Source organism: Centrocercus urophasianus, unplaced genomic scaffold (genome assembly GCF_019232065.1).
Source record: "Centrocercus urophasianus isolate 14NV4802_14NV808 unplaced genomic scaffold, USGS_Curo_1.0 seq_28, whole genome shotgun sequence".
Classification (NCBI taxonomy): domain Eukaryota; kingdom Metazoa; phylum Chordata; class Aves; order Galliformes; family Phasianidae; genus Centrocercus; species Centrocercus urophasianus.
In genome coordinates, this window is record NW_024884844.1 from 1,736,095 (window position 1) to 1,756,664 (window position 20,570).

The 20,570-nt window shown below is 39.4% G+C and overlaps 1 protein-coding gene across 2 annotated transcripts in view; it reads right to left on the reverse strand.

Moving 5' to 3' along the window:
• The window catches only part of GYPC (glycophorin C (Gerbich blood group)), a 30,904-nt gene extending 12,729 nt beyond the window's left edge, over positions 1-18,175 (reverse strand). For both annotated transcript variants that reach the window (XM_042827331.1, XM_042827329.1), the window contains exon 1: positions 17,999-18,175. In XM_042827331.1, coding sequence (XP_042683265.1) covers positions 17,999-18,032 — 34 coding nt within the window. In that variant the 5' untranslated portion in view covers positions 18,033-18,175. The remainder of the gene's footprint in view (positions 1-17,998) is intronic.
• Positions 18,176-20,570: the final 2,395 nt, after the last annotated feature.

Genomic DNA, 20,570 nt, shown 5'->3' on the forward strand with positions numbered 1-20,570 from the left:
TCTGACTTGCCCTTTGGCTTATATTTGTGCTTTGCCAACACATTGCATTCTTGAGAAAATCATTAATCTATTAACCTTAACATACTGATTTAATTTACAAACTATAGTTAGAACTAGTTCTCTATGGCTGCACATGTAAAATGAGAACAAACTTCTGAAAACTTAATTGCTTAAGTTGCTCCCTAGCCTGTGTTCCAATATCAGATGCATCACACTGAGTTTTTCCTAGAGCAAAAAAAAAAAAAAAGTAATTACCTATTTTAATATTTGCGCTAAGTGTGTAATGCCCAGCCAGAGCTGGCATCTCTTATTCCAAAGGGTCATCAGTCTGAACCCGTCAATTTAACACATTCTGCTGAAAAGGCCATCACCATCTCCCATTAGATAATGAAACACATCAAGGCTGTTCTTTCAGAATTAAGGAACAGATACTCATCTGTCAATCTGGACAAGAGACAGAATAATTTGGCTGCCATTTATGTTCTAAATTATTGTAATGATAATAATGGTGAGGTACAACAGCCGCATGATCTTTTGGGTAAGTAAATGGCCTGTGTGCCACGTTTGAGTTAAATAAAGCAGATAGAAATATCTACAGTATAAAAATGCACCATGCTCAATCCCTTTGCTATCCTAGCTAAATACTTTGTCATTAATTCTGAGAAGGAAAAATCCAGTCTTATTCAATTAAAATCAAGGCTTGTTCAAAAGTTTCCAAACTGTGTAATTCAGTGAGGAATAAAGGGCATTATTAAATTAGTTTAATTAGATTAGTATTGCCACATAATTTCAGCAGTTCACTTTTGATTTTGGCAATGGCATCATCGACATAGTTTCTTCTTCTTTTGTTAAACTGAGCTTCACTTGGCATTTTGGGAAAGTCAGAGATGGAGATTTTGTCAAAAAAGTATTGTTATGAAGCCCTTAATGATAAGAAGGAGAAAGGCGAAAGTGATCATAAAATATGAGAAATTATTTTAATTGCAAAACATAAGGATTTTCTTAGAACTGAACAGATAGTCGACATTTTGAAATAAAAATTTTGGCTGAAAATTAAGAAATTTGCTTAAAGGGATGCATAATCTAAACAAAGCACAGATTTTTTTAAACCAAGTCAAACATGTCTGTTCATTTCCAGAAGGAACTAATAAAACCCCTTTAAGTTTGACCCACATATATGTGTACATAGACATAGTTTTGCTCGCACTTACTAGAGACTGACATAAAAGTAATTTAGCTCCTTCACTTAAAGTGGCTGAATATCAACTACATATTCTAATGTCAATTAAGCACAGTGCATCCAGTATGAGCAGTTAAATGGCTTTTTCCCCTTTAGAAAGGGCAGATTTCTCCTCCACAAGAAAGTTGGCTCACACTCGAAATGCACATCTTGCTGGGGAAGATAAATTGATCTGTTATTGCTTCATTAAAGAAGGAGTGATAAATGGGGTAAAAATCAATCCAGAAGCTATGGTCCATGTTCAGACAGTCTTCCAGTATGTGTTCTTCCATCTCCCCATTCCTCATTAGAACAGAGCATTTGTTTTTGAGGAAACTTTTGAAATAAACACCAAATAGCCAGACTGACTTTCCTTCAAAGTCTCGATTCCTTCAAAATCTTCAAGCTCTAGTCATTTTTGCTGAATCAAAATGGAAACAAAACAGCCATTTGCTCATTCACTGAGATCAAAATAATGCACTGAATGGAAAGGAATCAATTGATTAACCATTGTCAGGTAATCAAAGTAACTGAGGATGGATATAGTGAAAATTCATCTCACAACATGTAACAGATACTTTACTTGTAACAGTTGAGAAACAGTCCATGAAAAAGCACATTGCACTGACCTAAACTTTGTATGTTAGAAAGGTAAGCACAAAAATTTGAATCTTTCAGTGGGAAGTCAGAGGCTAAGATGTCTTTTAGGAGATGTATTGATAGTTCCTTCATTTGTGTAGATGGTTACATGATGTATTAAGAGAGTTCGACCGCTAAACTGTGTGTAATTATTTACCAAGATGTTTTTTAATGTGTACCTAACAGGTCTACCAGCCTGTCTTGATTCTCAGGACATTTGATGGTGTCAGCAGAGTATAAGGTAATTTCCATATTTCTTCACATTACTGAGCTTGATTTTATAACCTTAACAACTGTGTAAGATTTAAATTACATCTGAAACACACAATTTTTCTGGGTGCGGTATGATTGAAGACAAACATTAGCCAAAATTAGTCCCCTCAACTAAGACAAGAAGAACTGTTTTTTTCCTAAATATTTCCTTCAAATATATTTGGCATCATTTTGCCCTGCCTTTGTCTAGGAATATATCTGTTCTTCCTTTGTGTCTGTATATCTGTCCTTACAACCTTTGGAAATCTTGGCTCCATTCTTCAGCTTTTGAAGGAAGAGCAGGCAAAGACAAACACTTTACCTCAATTTCTGTGAAAACGGTAGGCTGGAGAGAAAAAGAAGATCAGGTTAGACCAGCAGTGAAGGAAAGGCAGTGAGGACTCAGCAATTCTAAGCTCTGTTTAGCAGCAGCTGGTTGACCAGTCACTACATGCCTTCCAGTGGTCATGCATGTAGGTAAACAGGAGCTGCAGCAATGTACTTTCCATTCCCAATCTGAGATGCTGTGGAAGTGAGCCACTGTATGCAGTGGTGGGATTTAGCAGTCAGGGACGTAAATCCAAAAGTAAGAGTGTTTCCCTGGTTCTGCTGCTAGCAAAAAGCTTGTTCTAAGAAACACAGACATGAAAAGAAAGAAATGTGGTCATTACTTTATTAAGGCTGCTAAATGTCTATTTCTAGTTTTGAGATGAAAAGACTTGACCTTGTGCTTAAATTACAGGTCATGCGACCTAGAAATCATCTGATACCTGGTGAAAGTCTGCAGTTATGTACAAAGATATTATCCTGACAATTTGAAGAATCTAGAGTCCAGCTACCTTCCTTGGAAAAGTATAGTAATTTTTCCAACAGGGGCAGGTTTCTTCCTCTATGTCTCATTCTCACCACCAATAGTTTGTTGCAAAGTGGTTCTATAGGTGATACAAGAAACAAGAAACAAGAGCAGTCTGTACTGCATCCCCTTGCTTATTTGGTATGAATTGTATTCAGCTACATCCAATTCCTATACCAGTGCTAGCCTGAGGCGCTGTTTGCAAAGCACTGCAAGTAGAAACGTCAGGATGTTTAGCATTTGCTCTTTAGGGACACAGAGATCTTTCATGGAACACTGATGAGGTTAGTATTATTAATGGAGATATCTGCAGTGGAAACAAGTTTTCTAATGCTTTAAATATTGAACATATTAAACAAAGAAAATAAGACATATTGAAACACCTAAGAAACTTGCAAGGCAAATAATAGCTCACGGCAAAAACACTTCCATTTTCCAAGGATTCTGCAATGAATATGCAGATTTCTTTTGCATATCTGCTGCATTTAAAGAGAGAAGGCCTGTTTCATTATCTGAAAAGCATTTATATATATCAGTCCAAGCTGTCTGAATTGAGTTGAGCAATTTTAGTAAAACTTCTTTAATATCTATCAGTCATTTGAGCAATTCTGGACAGATTGTGCAATAATTGTTGGGAAAAAAAATAGAAAAAGAAATTCTTGCTTATCTATTGTTTTTGGACAGTTGTCTAGCATGATTTGACAAACAGCATATTGAAGACTTTAACAGCTGAGCATAAAAAGCCTGAACTGGAGCCATATACGGAATATTTTTCATTGACGAATCTACACTGTTGTGAGATTCATTAGAAATTCATTAATAACGTTCCTCTCTCTTAATGAACAGTAAACAGTCAGTAGCATCTAGGTGGAAAGGTAATAATTGGCTTGGTGAGATGTTTGATCCCTGAAAGGGAGTCTAGGTGATCTGTGCTGTCTTCACAGATGCTGCACAGAGGACACCCCTTGCAGGAAAATCGATTCAGCTCTTGCAGAGGTGTGATGAACCCTGGGGGGAGGAATGGGAATTTCTCTTCCCATCAACTAGGAAGCTAACATAGAAGACTGGCTTAAATAAGAGGCCTGGGTTTCTGGAGTCTATAATTAGGGAAAATAAATCCCAACTATTACTTTTAGGATTGTTCAGCCATTCCTTTGCAAAACCTGCACCAACGGCTTAGCCTTTCTTAAAGGTAATCAGAGCTTTTTCATAAAGCTTTTGACATGTGCTAGTCATCAATGCCAGATCTCTCTCCAATAGACTCTTGATATATGTTTCTGCATTATATATGTCTCTGCATTAGGCCTACTATCTTGCATACATATTTTCTGAAGCAAACTTGTTTTGCTTAAATTGGATATTAATACACTCCTAAATAGAAAAGAATCCTATTTAGGTTCATCTTCTAGTAAGGAGTCATTTTTGTGTTACTTATCTCTTGATTGTCTCTTTCTAGACAAACGTTGCCTTTCATACAACTTGGAGGGCCATAATAATCTCTGAGGCTTCTGCTTCTCTTTCGAATCTGGTTGAAACTGCTTAGTGGATACAAAAGTTCTTGATGAAAAGTGACAGATGGATGAGCAGATGATTAAGCAGACAGATAGACAGCAGGAACTCATAAGACTCATTTCATTAGGAAACTAGACTGAAAACAGAAGTGGCAGTGGGTGGAAGTACTTGGATGATGTTCATATAATGGTCATCAATTAAAATTGCCATTTTTTTTCAGCAGATTCAAAGAATATAGGCAATGTCTCTAGTGGAAAAGGAAAAGCCAAAGACACAGTGCTGAGATTTTTTTTTCAGCTTCTTGTTTGGTCAGAATATTACATTTTTATAGTTTGGACTATATTTTAAATCTTTAAAGCCAAATGCAACTTGGACAGCCCTGGCAATTTCAATGGAGGATTAATGTGTGTCATTAAGCAAAGAAATATGGTCTAGTACTTTTCAATAGCAACAAATGCTTGCAAAGGCACTTCTCTAATCACCATATTTTTGGCTTACTGCAAAGCCCTTGGACTGATCCTTTCCTAAATATATGGAATGTACATGCAGGAAAGCTGAGGGTGAATTGCTGTGATTTGAGATGGTTGCTATATTGCAGCTGAAAAGTGCATTCTTGCTGCTAACTCTTTTCCATTCAAGCTGATTCAGCAGAAAACTGGCCCACTGAAAAGAAAGAGGCAGGGGGTATTTACTTATTGGCAAACTGATTCAAAGTCAGTGTGTGGTCTGACTGTCAGTTATTCTGTGAAGAGGAATGGGTTTTGTGTAGACAGAGAGGAAGGCAGGAATGCACTTTCAAGCAAGTGAAGTACGTTATTAATCTGTACTCGAACAGGTTCCCCTAAAAGAGAAGCACAAGGTGAAAAAGAGCTGGAAAAAGCTGGGTAATTCCTCATTAGATTGCTCTTAACAGAAAACTCCAGTTTTTCATGGACAAGTGACTCCTTTGAAATACAGTGGCTTGGCAAATGTTGAGGGCATGGTATTTTCTGTGTAAGAACGTATAGAAGTAAGGGCCCTCTTTCAACTGTACAAACAGGGACTCTGTGACTCTGCTCCCCCCTGCCTGCCTGCCTGTCTGGAGGGATGTTGCTCTGCCATAGCTGAATCAGCAGCTAACACCAACAGCAATCCTTCCTGTCTCATTTACACATGAAGCAAAGCAGGGCATCATTCCAACACACGAAGTGAAATACTGAGCTGCACACATGCAAGGTACAATTTGTAAAAGCATGCTCTGTGATGCTGCTTTTGGTCCCTTTGAAGTTAGTGGCAGATCTCCCACAAATTTCAACTGCAAAATTGGCCAGTGGTGAAATCTTTAAAAAAAATCCATGTTAAAAATATTAGAAACATGATAGAACTGGTGTTCCAGCATTAAGATCACCAGATGCATCTGCTCATCCTTTCTGTTTTTCCAGTTCCCAGATTTTTTCACCAGTTGATGCTAGAGGCTGAAAATCTTTGCCCTCTCAGCAATCATGAAAGTGCTTGAAAATTTATCAATGTCCTTTTTATAACATCCCCAAACTACTTATAATCATCTCCAAAGAAATGTTCTTTGGAATAGTATCAGAAGGTCAATTTATTCCACTGAAACACCTATTATTATAAAGAGAGAGAAAAAACATCAACAACAAAAAAGAATGAGCCAACAGCACCAGCGCAGCCCTGGAAAATATGAAGTCATCAGTAGAGTTCAGCCAGAACAGACTCCCATTAAACTCTGTTTAAGAGCCAAGTTCCGCCCTGAGATATGTGTTAGCTGCAGTTTATGTTTGGCGGGAGCTGTGCTGTAATTCAGAGCAAGGCTCAGTCAGAAGTGTGTATCCATTACAAATCAAAGAGAAGAGCCCACATCCCTTTTGTATTGTTTCCTCTGTATAGATGGAACAGAATTCTTAAAGAGGTAAATAAAACAGTCCCAAGTTTCACAATGCCTTTCAATTTTGATTCTTTCCTCTCCTTTTGATCCTCAGACCTGAATGACTCTTTCTGCATCCACCAAGTTAACCTCCTGGTCGTTGGTATTTGGGCAGGGTGGGTGATGCCTCGTTCCCTGATACAAGCCATGCGTTCAGCAGCGCTGATCTCCCAGGATTGAATTCCTTCAATTACAAGGTAAAAGAGCTCATTCAAAGAGAGGGAAGAGGGGGAGGTGAGGCTCAATTCTGCCAAGCTTTGAGCAAGAAGTTCAAGTGTTTCATAGCAGAAACTCTGGTAAGTGCAAAGGCTTTTGTAACCCAGCACACCTCTATAAACACTGAAATACTAATTCAGGTTCAAGAATTTGCTGTGTTTCAGACCTGCTAGATGGCTGTCCTTTACTTTCCATCAGATGACTAACAGGGAAAATGGCCCATCAGCTCTGTGCTTCTCACAACACTTTCATGTCCAGAGCTGTAAAAGCATTTAAGGTCTGATTAAGTGAGAAAGCTCAGTGCCATCAGGATCAAACTGATCTTGGCAACCACTTTTCCTGGATGCTTTAACAGAGGTGATAGTGTCCTTGGGAAAGAAGTTCTCCTTTTCTTAATACTGGTGTTTAAGATAACCAGCTGGAGAGAGCCATGGGAAACACAGGCAGGTCTGGTAAAACCACAATGTTGCTTCATCATGTGATGTCAATGAAGGGATGTGAAAAATTTTCCAAGTCCTATTAGCTGGAAGGTAGATAAGAAATATCCCAACAAGGATGGGGAGCAGGAAAGACAGAGAAGTGTGCCCTGAGAATCTGAAGAGATTATGACCCTCAGCCACAGTTTCGTGCCGTATCTTTGCACTGATTTTGCATTTCTTTCTACATCTCCCCTCCACCCAGAGTTATGTATAGTGTGAGGGAGAAGATGTACATATCCTTTTAGGGATAAGAGATGCTTTTGCCCATAGATAACAAGCTGCTACTTCAAAATGGCACACAGCAGCAAGCACAATTATTTACTAAGCTGGACATCAGCATGTATCCATATCTCCATGGCAGACTTCCTTCAGCCTCTCACAAGCCCTGAATCTTGCTGTGTGCATGAACAGGAGGTTACATCCCTTAGGGTCTGAGAGCTTCTTCTCAGTTGTTATCTTGAAGGAAATCGTTTGGGTAGAAAACAACACTTATTCGATTTTCCAATTTCTCATCCAGTGAGGAAAATACACCCATCTCTCGGGAAGAAATGATAGACATAATCTTTAATCACAGGACATTTACTTCCCCTCCCCCAGTGACTGCAATTTCATACCTGACAAAAATAGGCTCTGAGGCCTCCAAAGGGAATAGCTTGTATTTCCCTCTCTGGCCACTTCCGCCAGCTGCTGGGGTCCTATGTGAGCTGCATCATGTTTGGAAGGGAGGGAGATCTTCCCAGTGCTTGAGGATCACATCACTTAAGAACAGAACAGAGGGAGCAGGGAGGTGGAAGCCATGCTCCTCCCTCTGCTTTGCTGCTGGCCCCTGGAGAACACAGGACACAGGATATTCTTCCTGCCTGGGGAGGACTCAGAACAGCTGGGAGCAAAGACATGACTTTTTCCTTAAAGGAAGTGCAAGTCGTGAAGGGGGTAAAGTCCACTATTTTATGCTGCATTTCATCGTAAAATTGTGTCAAACTGTTGTACCTGTTCTGCTCCTGCTTTTTCTGTCAGCACTTAAAGCCGAGCCTGACTTATTAGGAAATGACACTTTTAAAACTGTTTCAACATCTCTGTCGCCCCATTGTTGCTCCATGAACCTTCTGACACGACTCAAATGCAGATAAGATGAAAGGATTCGTTCATCCCAAGCAAAGGCAAAGAGCAGTGGTAATGCAAGAGAAGGGCTTGGCTTGTGCTCTGCTTCCAGCTCATGGTTATGTCCCCAGGATGCAGACATTAAGCATCTTGCACAGAATGTGGGAGGAGGAAGAAAAGTTTTTGTCTGAGATTCACGAATTTTAATGGCTTCCAGAAGGGGAAATCTTTTACTAAGGAGCAAAAGCAAAGTTCAGAAAAATGCAAAAGCATTTATCTCCCTGGTTGCATTCCTGCCTGCCAAAAGTGGGAGGGTTAGTTTACTCCTCTTTGGTAAAAAGGGTCCTAGAGGAAGAATGAACTTAGGAGCCACAAACATCTACATGTGCAAAGAACTTAGATCAACAGGAAATATTCTTTGGTGGAATCATACAGGATCTGTTTATCTTTATTTGTTCCCCACTACTACATGCCTATACTTCTGCTTCCCACAGGAACTCTGACTTACCACTGATAAATCATTTTGCCTTCATTGAAATTTGTGATGATAGTAGATGGAACTGCATTTGAAGCACGTTCACTAGCTGTAATGGATGGCATTTTTGTAGGATCACAGAATCATTAAGGTTGGAAAAGGCCTCTAAGATCATCTAGTCCAATCGTCCACCTACTCACCAATATCACCTGCCAAACTATGTCACTAATTTTGTATCTTTTACCTGGGTGAAACTTACTTGCCAAAAAGTAAGGCTGCAGAGAATTACACCAGCCTCAGAAGCAGCACTCTCTCCAAGCACAGATTTTCCAGGTTCTGCATAAATCTATGTCCTTATTTCTGTGAATGATTTACAAGATCAGAAATGTGTCTGAAAGAAAATCTAGAGCTGGTTGGTGACCCTGGATTTTATGCTCTTCCATGTGTGTATGCATGTGCATACAGCATCCCTTATTTTTGCACTTTGTCATATATTGTGCTGGAAAGTTAGCTTTGACAAGTTGAAAAGTATAAGGATTAGAGCAATCATGTATTACCACCTGCTACTTCTCTTCTTCTATGGTGCTTAAATGTTCAGGCAGAAGGCTTTGAAACACGCTACATGTAATGCACTTAAGAACTCTGCTGGAATTCCAGTTTGGTTTGATCTCCACTGTCTAAAGACTATCTCATAGAATATAAATGAATATATTTAGGGGAAATTTATTTTCAAGGAGAAAACCCTAAAGTCCTTCCAACTTGATAAGCTTCACTAGTTGATGTCATTTCTAAGGGTTTTTTTTTGCGTTTTATCTTCATGTTTCAGGAGGCCTCCATCTCTTCCAGAATGAGCAACATAATGAGGGAAGACCCGTCCATGAAGATTAATCATATCTTCCCATGGAAGATGGATGTGTTCAGCATCCCTTGTTGGGCACTGATGTGGCAAGCAATTCTTTGGTGATTTTTGTTTACAAAGTAGATAGAATAAGAGATGAATTATTATTTACAGCTAAACAACGCAAAATAAAAAGGTTGTATTTTATCAAGAAAGAATGGGAAGAATGTGAGGGAAAAGATGGTAAGAACTGCTAGTGATACGATTAGGAAGGAGACATTGACTAGAGAGCTGGAAATAGAGGAAAAATTTGGCTATGTCAGGCTATGATCAAACCAGCAACTTTATGAAGTCTTTGCAAGCTCATCTTTCCCATCTCACCACATGAAGCCACCATGCACGACTGCCATTTGGAATTGGATTTGTTTAAGATCTATAATCTATAATCTACAGCCCTAAAGCTAACCACTGCTTGAGTTCTAGCCATGGAGGAGAAGTCACCTTTCACTGGGAATGGGAAAAACATCAAAGATAATCAACAAGGTTTCATTTGAATTGATCCCTTTCCATTAGGAGATCAAAATCTGCAAAGGAGCAACCTACAGATCATCCTTTTTCTCCCTGACTTTGTGCTGTTGTATCTGGACTTGCTGGTGTTGGCATGCTGATGTTAGCAGAAGACATTCACTCCACTCTTCTCCATGACTACTGCAGGAGTGGTATGAATGACAGGAAACACGGCCAGGAATGCAAAGCATCCTTCATTTTGAAAAAAAAATTGAAAGTTTTCAAGAGATTTTGAAAAAGAACAAGAAAGCTATGAGTTCTTTTTGTAAAGCAAAGAGGAAGCAGGAACAGAATCATGGCACTGAACGGCAGTTTTGTTTTCTGGTCTGTTCTGCTCAATGCTTTATGCAGGTTTTTCTGCAGACTAATCCTGTGCACATCCCCCTGTTTCCACCAAGGGCTTAATTGCTATTAGTTACTGATAGTACAGCCTGGCTTAAAATAGAAATAAATCCCACTGTGTTCAGTGAGGGAAAACTGGATCTTTGTAGAACAGAGACTCCCAAAATTGAAGTCTGCTGATGTTATTATGGACATTGAAGGGAGACAGACAATAATAAACTCTCCCAATTGTGGGATCCAGAATGTAAAAAATAAGTCCCAGGTTCTAAATGAAAATTCCTATGACAGGAAAGATCTGGAGGCGGGAAGATAGTTTCGCAGCAAGTTGTGGAGATGGGAGAGCAAAGAGAAACCAATGGAGAAAAGGGATGGTGGTGGAAGAGGGGACAACTCCCGAAGGAAACACGGCCTCAGTGCATTGCTTGACAAATGAAGATTTATGTCTTCCTTGCCTGTGCTTTCTTCCTTCCCACTGCTGGGACTGTGGAACATCCTTGAAAGAAGCAAGGAAATTATGTTTAGTAACTGGACTGTCTCTCCTTTGCTGAGATACGAGCCCTTACCCGTAGGCTGAGAAAGAGACCAGCATGAAGGTGGGGAAGAGGGGGGTAAGAGGGGAAGAGGATATCTGAACTAGACAACCTGAGAAGGCAGCTGTGAGAGAAAGATAACAAGCAGAGACTGGTCTGCTCTCTGTGAGCATCCTTGCATAAAGATACACCAAGAATCTTAATTTTCTGCTCCCTGTACTGTTCATCAGAAGGACTGTGCTTATGACACTGGAATGAACTGTTGTACAGTTAGAAGGACAATCTCTGCTGGATTACAAATTCTGGTTATATAAGGACTTCTTTAAAGTTTCAGGAAATAATAGTCTCAACTGAAAATGTGATTTTGTAATAAACTAGCAAATTTCTAGCTCTAATATGCATTAAGTAAACCTTTAAAATTGAATTCAGCAATATATATACACATAGATCTCAGAATATAGAAATGAAATATAAAAATAGTATAATTTTGAAGTTAATTGAGAATTTTTGAGAAGTTCCCCAAATATTCTGAATTCAAGGATGACATTTTCACACTAATTCTTCTTAATCCACTAGAAATAATTTTCTCTCTGCTTTTCAAACGTGAAGCTCTTTAATAACTGGTGTTAAGTGATTTCTGAATTATTTGCTTAACCTATCAGTTATCTGGTTTAATTAAAGCTGGCCATCAGCACCTGTTTTTTTCATCCTTTATTAAGTGATTGAAATATCCAATTAAGAGATGAGAAGCACCTTGTTTTCAGGTTAACAGATGTTTTTTCAAAAAAAGCAAGGTGGGGTTTTTTGTTGTTTTATAGAGAGAATAATTGTTTATTACACAGAGGCATGAAGTCAATCTGAAACAAAATTTGTGATGTCTGTTCCAGTATAAATTCATTTGTCTCATAATATTTTGAGATAGACGCAGAAATACAGAATGCAATTTAATTGATTTCCTCTAGATTTTTGCTTATGGAGACATGAGTCTTGCACTGGTGTACAAGATAAAGCAAATGTTGTGATGCCTAAATTCAAAATATGGAGTGATTCAGTGTCGACACCTTTGTGAGCTGACAGGCTGTATAAATAGTCAGCAGAGAGAGAGTTGAATCTGGTGTCTACAAGAAAGAGTTTGAATAAGGCTGCTTCACTGATGCTTTACTGTATCATACAAAAAGGATTTTTAAAAATATTTTCCAACTTTTTATATATAGCCTAAACCTCTTTCTTGCTTTTCTTCCTCATTGTTGAGTTTATGCCTCTGCCAAGACTTCAGAAATCTAGTCATTTTTCTGCTGCTTTTGGAGGTGTCTTTCATATAAAAAGGAAAAGATAAGCTTGTGGGTGTTGGTCTGTGAATGGAGATGCAGTTAGGGAAATAAACCTCTCCATACCCATAAGTCTGATTAGTGAAAAAGTGCATAAATACTGAAGAGGGGTGTCTGTACGTAAGTAAGTGTAAGTCTGCACACAGATGTAGACTTCTTATATGCATACGCTGTGTGTATGATGTATGTGTCTGTATAAAAAGAATTCAAATCCATTTTGCAGGTTTGCTGTTGCTGAAACAGTGTGTCTTTCCAAATCTAAACACCTGCACATACATAAAGGCTTGATGTTTGATTATGCTGAGCTATAAGCTTTTTACACATGCTCTTTGTAATGTGGACTGCCTCCTCAAAGTAAATATTTTAAACATGCAGTCCCCAGGAAAATAGGAATTTATCACTCACGATAACATGAAACTGTCACAGGGTGTGTTCGAAAGCACCCCTGCAACTTACTGATAAAAAGCTTAACTCCGTTTCAGGGCTTATCTGAAGAAGAAAGAGGTAGACCCTCATGAAATAACTGAATTTTTTTCAAGGATGGAAAAAGAGAAAGAAAGGGAGGGTGCAGAAGAACAAATGCAGCAGAACAATTTTAACCCACTGAGATTTTCAGTAAAGTTTTCTGCTTCATCAGGAAGAATCCTGCAGTGAAACATATGTCAGAAGAGAAGCAGATATGAGAAAGTGGTCTTCTTTGCAGATGAGAAGATTAATTAAGAGAGAAATCGCTTAGCCAGATGTCTCATTGGTGAAACTATACGTGCAAGGTACATCTGCAATGAGAGATCAGCAGAGCAAAGACAGTGCATTTGACTTCTTTGCTAACATTAGAGAGGAGACTAGTGTGAATTAGATCATGCTGACCCTTGGAGAAATTGAGGAGCATGGATCTGATTTCAGCCACAAATTACGAGGTACATGCCTGTTATCATGCTGCATGATCATTGCTTGATATAGTTGAGTTATGCGTTAGAAATAAATTATGCAGAGAAAACAGTCCTTTTCTCTATTTGCTTATAACTTGCTGGCAGACCCAGAATGAATGCCACTCCTATTCTTTCACAGAGCAGTTTTACAGAATGCTCTGCAGCAGGTGGATTTCTCAGGAACTCATTACTGGGGTAACTGTCAAATTCATTTGACTTAGGAACTGAAGTCTTTCAGAAATAAGTTTAAAGCATGGTCTGTGTGCTGCCCAAGTACCTGCTTGGCTACGGTGTTCAGGTACCTTTGTCACTGCAGTATTGTGTTGACCCCAATTTTTCGTGCATTTCTTATTACAACTCAAATGTGAAGCAAAAAAAAAAAAAAACCAAAAAAAAAAAACAAAAAACCAAACCAAAAAACAAAAAACAACAAATTCCTCCCCCATAAAACAAATCAAACTGAAAAACCCATCACAACAAAACAACAAAGATCCCCCGTGTTGCAAGCACTGTATTTTGTAGAACTATGGATTCCTAAAATAGTTTAGGTTTGAAGGGACCTTTTAGATCATCCAGTTCTAACCCCTCTGTCATGGATAAGGTTGCCACAAAATAATTTTGCCAGTTGCTAAATGACTTCTAAGCTGCATCTTTTTTCCAAGAGTGTACTAGAAAATTATAGAGTAGGAAGCACAGAGCTGTTGCACACTGGATCTGTTGGGATCTGTTCTTTTTTCTTTCTCCTACTTGTTATCAGTGACTTTCCATACCCAAGACTAGCCAGGGAAAGCAGTCATTTTTCTACTACCTGTAAAATCTCTATGTAGTCTACCAGCTTTTTGGGGAAAGAGTGACTGCACAGCACCTCGCACAATCAGACCTCTCTGTTGGCTTGAATTTCTCTATGCTATAGGAATACTAATCCCTCCTCAACAATAGAGACAGGCACTCTGCAGAGCAGACACACAAACAGACTTTCATTAGAGAATGCAGTCCCCAAAGCCTGTTTTACAAAAGGCTCTGCTGATTGGACTCAGTCATTTGAACAGTGATGGTTACAGCGTATGTTCCACAAGAACCTCGAAAGAAAGGTGCAGCAGTATCAGCAATGAGATGCAGACACGGCACAATTCTGTGTTAGTAATAGGCTTAAACACAAAAAGCCAAAGCAGAATCTTTAACACCTATTGTGTGAACTGTTGGTAGGAAAATTTCTCCATTTTTAATTTTTATTTTGCGAGAAGCAGATCTCAGAATTGCTGGAAAGTCCATATTTTATAAAAGCAAGCATCTATCTCAACGGACATCTGTCCTCTGACCCAGTTTAGCAATTCACCAGCACTTCTGCTATTAATTACTGAAATTTCAGGTGTGTTCTATGCCTTCCAATTTGCAGACTTTCACATCCCCATCTCAGGCATTGAGATGTTGAGGAGAAACCCTGGAGTATAAAGCAAAATTTTCCAATTCATATGCACAGTAGTGGATGACAAATATACCAACAGAGGCATTCAATTTACATAAATGCTTTGTGGCACACATTTTGAGCCTTCTGTGCTAAAAATGGCAGGTTATTATAATCTACAGGTTTCCTCACTTATAAGTACTCACAGATTTACCAATGAAGACCAGTGTTTTTGTAATCAGTAACCCCTATTTTTTGTTTGTTAGTTACTGTCGCAGGCAAGTGATTGAGGATGATGAAATTAGATCTGCCTCCAAAGCAGTGAACAGTGCTGTTTAAAGGCTAAAAGACTATTTGAGCTTTCCACATGCCACATGTGAAAGTATTGCTCCAGGAACATTCAAAGGACCACTTTACAGCCCTTGAGATTCAGTCTTGCCTTTTCTGATCACCTTCTCTGTTGGGATAGACATCTTTGAACCCCAGCAATGGCTTTGCATAGCTCACTGACTCTCCAGACTGCACTTTCTACCCAGCGATGCTGGCTTATGTGAATACTTCACCTCATGTTGCTCACTGACTCAGAACTGAGTCACTGCAGTCCAACAGGAAGAAGGCAAAAGCTGCAGTTAGAGTAGAGATTGCCCAACTTGTGGAATTCTTCCAATTTTGTAATAAGTCGGGCAGTTACTTCCTGTGCATCTGAACATAGTTTGGAAGAAGCAAAGATGTCACTAGATGGTGATATACTTAGAAATTATGTGTTTCAAAGTCGGGAAGTTTACATCTCTTTAGTGAGGCTAGTCAATAAAAATGACAATAATGGTATGAAAAAAAAAGAAGAAAGAAAATGGACATACATTCAGAGCACAATATTGTACTGAATCCAAGCCAATGGATTTGAGGTCCCAGCTCCATTTTTGGCTTTGTTATCAGACTTCTTTCCTTAGGTATTCCTGGATTCTAGCTACATGCAAATGTCCGTTACAGAAGAATGATGGAGTAAATATTTTACACACTGCCTAATATCAGCAGGCTGAACTACTGGCTCACCCAACTCTCCATTGAGCATACAGAGACCCCCCCTGTGAGCGATGGGATATTGGAGCCAGGCATGGCTCCCTGACATTGTATGGTATGGCACTTCCATTCAGAAGAAGAATACGTTTGCTGTCTTTGCAGAGGTGAACGGTTTAAATCTGAAACAGAAGTCTGCTCCCACCTGGATTGGTAGGACCATACTGTACTTATAGAATTAATAAAAATCCCTTATCAGCTGCAAGTGAACACAAGGAGATAAGCAAAGAACACAAGCAATTAGGTAACTTAACCCTGCTTAATTTACATCAGTAGGTAGCTGCTCTGCAGTCTCATCTGCAGGTACCTAGGAATAATTAATATAGTCAGTAATAATTCATTCATTCAGTCTAATCAAAGGGTTTGGTGATTCTTTATACATTTTCACGCCCATTTCAAAGATTTTCACTATAGTTCTGAAGAAAATGTGCTTTCCCAAATACTCTGCCTTTCTGGTAAACATCTGCCATCCGTACTGTACTGCTCCTGGTAGTACACCAGCCTTTTGATGTCTTGTAACTTACAAAAATTACTGGAATTTTACTAACAAATAAGACCTTCGTCTCCAGACTTGACTCCCAAAACTTCAACCACTATACAAATAATGCCCTGGTTTTATCAGAGTATGTACAGTACCAGAGTATGTTACAGAATTATCTTTAATTTTATTCTTTCTGTGTCATTTGATCCAGGTAATTAAAAAATAAACAGATAAACAAAACAAAAAACACCAAAAACAATAATCTGAGGGACACAAAGTGAAATAAGATACATTCTGTCTGAATCAGTGACAGAAAATATGACGGAAGTAAAGAATAGAGTCTTTTTTTTATTTTTCAGGCTGAATTCTTATTCTAGCTAGATTGGAAATCACTTATTTGGTGTTTTGAACTGGCCCTTGGCTTGTCAGCTGGCCAAGTCTGTAACTAGACATGGTAATTTGGGTCTGGACCCTTGGAGATACTGCACAAGGAGCAAAATGAACCTCACTGAGTCACTACCACCCTCCTGCACATGTATTGAGAGCACCAATGGAACTCATTTATTCAAGCTTTTGTAAACTCAATCTCTCAGAATCCTGAATTAGCCTGCCTGTTGCTTTCCTGTCTATAATAGAAAACGAACGGTAACAGAAACAATAGTAAACAAGTCATTATCTCCTAAACTGCTGAATAATGTAGAATAACGTATAAGATAAACCTATCATCTAATCTTTAGAGTTTGTTGGAACTTGCAAAAAGGAATAAAGGGTAAACAGAAATTGCTGCCTGGGATTCCAGAGCTACTGCTCGCTGTGCTGTTTCTGCTGGATCAGCCTGTCCCATTCAAAGCTCAGGAAGCACCGCTGCCATTAGCCTCCATGCAGACCAAATACTCTGACAGCATAGCCTGAATTTCCAGCAGCTCTCAGCAATCCTGTCTGTACATTTTGTCTTCATTACTGATACCATGGAACGATAAACAATTCTGCTATTGGCAGTTTGTTTATCAAAAATATTACAAAATTACTGCCTCAAATTAAAACAGGAAAGATTATACCAAAATCATGAAGGACAGTGTTGCGTCCTGCTGTTTCAGCGGTGAAAACTTTCCTTAGTTTATCAGACCAGAATCCATCCCCTTCTCTTCCACTTTCTTTTTTTATGCTAACCCAAAAGGAATGCAGGCATGCTGCCGTTAAGCATCTGTGTTCACTTGACTGTTCAGGCCAAACTCTCTTTCCAAGTTCACTAAAATATGCAGAGTTATGCCAGCAGAGAACTTGCCCTCCTGTACCCTCCCTTGCTGAGAAGCGAACTTGCTTGTCCTTAAGCCCACGTTTCTACATTTCCAGAGCAGAAACACATTGTGACTTTAAATATAGACGGTCCGTTTGTGGCTTTGCGTCTCATGTTACACGCAGACAGCCTGGGACTCTAAACAGAAGTTGGGCAGCACCATTAATAGTTTAGAAAAGCATCAGGAAGCTTTCGAAATGCTCTATATTTTCATTCCTGGAGGTGGAGTAGGGAGGGAAAAACATTTAAATTTTCTTAAACCAGGATTTAGACGGAAACATTACTGAGTTTGCTTGGTTCTATTCAGGAGCTGGAGTCTGCAGAGCCGTTTCAGTTCTTCACACACGCACACACACACAAAGAATTAAAAAGGAAACCAGTTTCATTGCAACTTCTCTCCTTCAGGATGAGTCTCAGGCATTCTTTTTTTTTTTCTTTTTCCCTTTCACATGAAACACATTTGACAATCCTTTCCTTAAGCGTCAGATTGGTAAACCCACTCTTACTGCAAGGAGGGGGGATAAGGGTACTCACGTGGTTGAGATGTCGTATTGTTTTGGTAACTCATAATTTACGCCTTTGAAAAATGCCTTATTTGTGTTGACAGCCTCTCTTCCCTGCTCAGAACCGACGGCGGGATTGAACAGAACAGCTGGAAGAGCCCAGGAAAATGCGGCTCTTGTTCAGGCTCTCCTTTCCTGGCTCCTGACCCCTTTACAACTGGAAAAGGAAACAGCACATGTGTCATTCTCTTTTGCCTGTGTAGCTCACATGAGCGGGGAGGGGCACACATTTGCAGATAGCAGTAACTGTATTCAAGTTTTGCAAGTTGGATGTATTCCATCCTTTTGCTTTTACAAGCCAGCAACCAGTGGAAAGAAAATGCTCTTTACATTCTCAGGCAAATACAGACGCACCTATTAGTTTCACCTCCCAAGCCCTTACTTAAGTGCAAAACTCACTGCCTTGTGAGTCCCCTCAAAAAATGCCCGTCATTAGTAGGTGAGATCAAGATCAGAGCTTCCAATTTTTATTGCCCAGCAGCATCCTTACACTCACAGTCTGATCCTGTCCTTTTAATGGGTGAAAGTTGAGAATGGAGTTTACTGGGTCAGAGGGGTTGCATCTGCATAGAGTGTGAATCTGAACTGCATTCAGAGTAAGGAATAACATGTGACTGAGACACATGGGTGTCTCCAGTTCTGGCTCTAACACAGGATTCTTGTGGCATCTTGGACAAAGCACTTCATCTCTGCCTCAGCTTGTCATCTGCAGAAAAAAGATGATGTTTTTTTCCTTCTAGTCTCGGTATTTGTATTTTAATCCACAGGTATGGATTTATAAGCGCTCTTTATAAATAGAATATTTTCATTGGTCTGCATGGGTTGATTATTCCTACTCTGCAGCAAGGTTTTCAGCTTGAACTAGGCTACCAGCTCCCCTGTTTATATTGGTACCACTAGCTATTTCTGTGCTATGGTGCATCCACTGTATATGCACATTTTCTATTACTGCACACTGCAGTTACTATAAGTGTGCATATACAGTGAGCAACATGAGCTGGGACTTCTAGGTCCTACCAAAATACAATTCCTTTATAACACATCTGTCCTAGACAGTATGAAGAGTGGGTGAAGTTTTCGTTTTCCTAGCCTCTGTGAGTCAGGATGAGTTAGCTGCCTGTCTGTGACAGCAAAAACACAGTGCCCATTGGAATGGAAATGGAAAAAAAACAGACTCATGAAATTCAGGCTGAGACTCATCCTGTTTTGTAAAATTGTTGTAGGATATTTCTGTGAAATCATCTCAGTAACCTCCTGCAAGAAATCATTGCTGTGGACTTGGTTCATAGCATTTACTTAACAGCTATAAGGTGGAAAGACCAGTGACTTATTTACATGCCAAAGCCAAATAACAGCTTGTTTGTGAGCGCAGATACAGTAAATGACTTGGGTCAGCACTTTCCAAGCTCACTGTAGAGAGCTCTGGAACATTCAGTGATAGACGCAACAAAGCGAGGCAAAAAACAAAGAGGGAAAGATAACAGCGAAAAAACTCCTGACATTATTACCTTGGCTTCAACTGGCAAAACTGATTTACACCGAATAGCTTCTGCATGGAAATAATGAAAGGCATGTTACTTCTGTATGTGAAGCACAGTGTGCACAGGTAAAATTACGCCTTTCTGTCCTGGGGCATGAGAAATGTTGTGCAAATTGGCTATGTTTAAGTCCATAGTCATCCAGATCCCTTAATATTTTCTGAACTCCTGATGGAAAGAGTTCTCAGCCATTGTAACTGAGCTGAAAGCACTCCTGCCTTCATTATGTTATTAACAGTGGTTGAAGCACTTCTTAGACATTTTGTGAAGGGTCACTTAAAATTTCAAACACACTACACCTGAGCTACCTTAAACTGAGCGTCATTATCTTCTACTGCTTAACCCCACACATCGATGCAATGTTTCCTTTATCTGTCTTGGTTCTTTTTCAGGCTACTCTTTTATCACTAAAATCACTGGGAAAGAATTGCTGAAGCTTACATAATGAAATTCTGGTAGAACCAAGCCCACATGGTAACATCCCCTTTAATCCCTTTATTTTTTCACTTTTCTTAAGAAGTATTTTTTGCTTATTGAATAGACTCGAAATCTCAGGAAATCAGGAAGCCTGGGACCCATTTCCCTAGGCTGTTTCTTGCCCTCAAGTAAACCATTGAAGAGACCCTCCTTGACCTTTCCCACTCATCATTAATGGGAAATACGTGAGGCTGAAAAAGGAAGTGAGCACGACAGTCCAGCACACTTCCGGAGGAGCTTGAGACCAGGGCAGGAAACAAAGAGCAACCCAGTAGTCTCTGCCTCCCCCAGCCTGCCATCTGCCCTTGGGGGACAGGAGAAATCAAATGGACCTAGAGAGAAAGACTGCAGTGGAAAAAAATATGTGATAAATCATTGCTTTTCAGCTCATCTGAACAGCCTCCTAAACTTTAAAGGTTGCTTCTATCAGAAAAGCCCACCTAAAAGTCAAAAACATGGAGGTAGCACAGAGATACCTGAAAGCATTTTTTAATCCAAAGGCAATGGCACTCACACAGGGTCTACCAG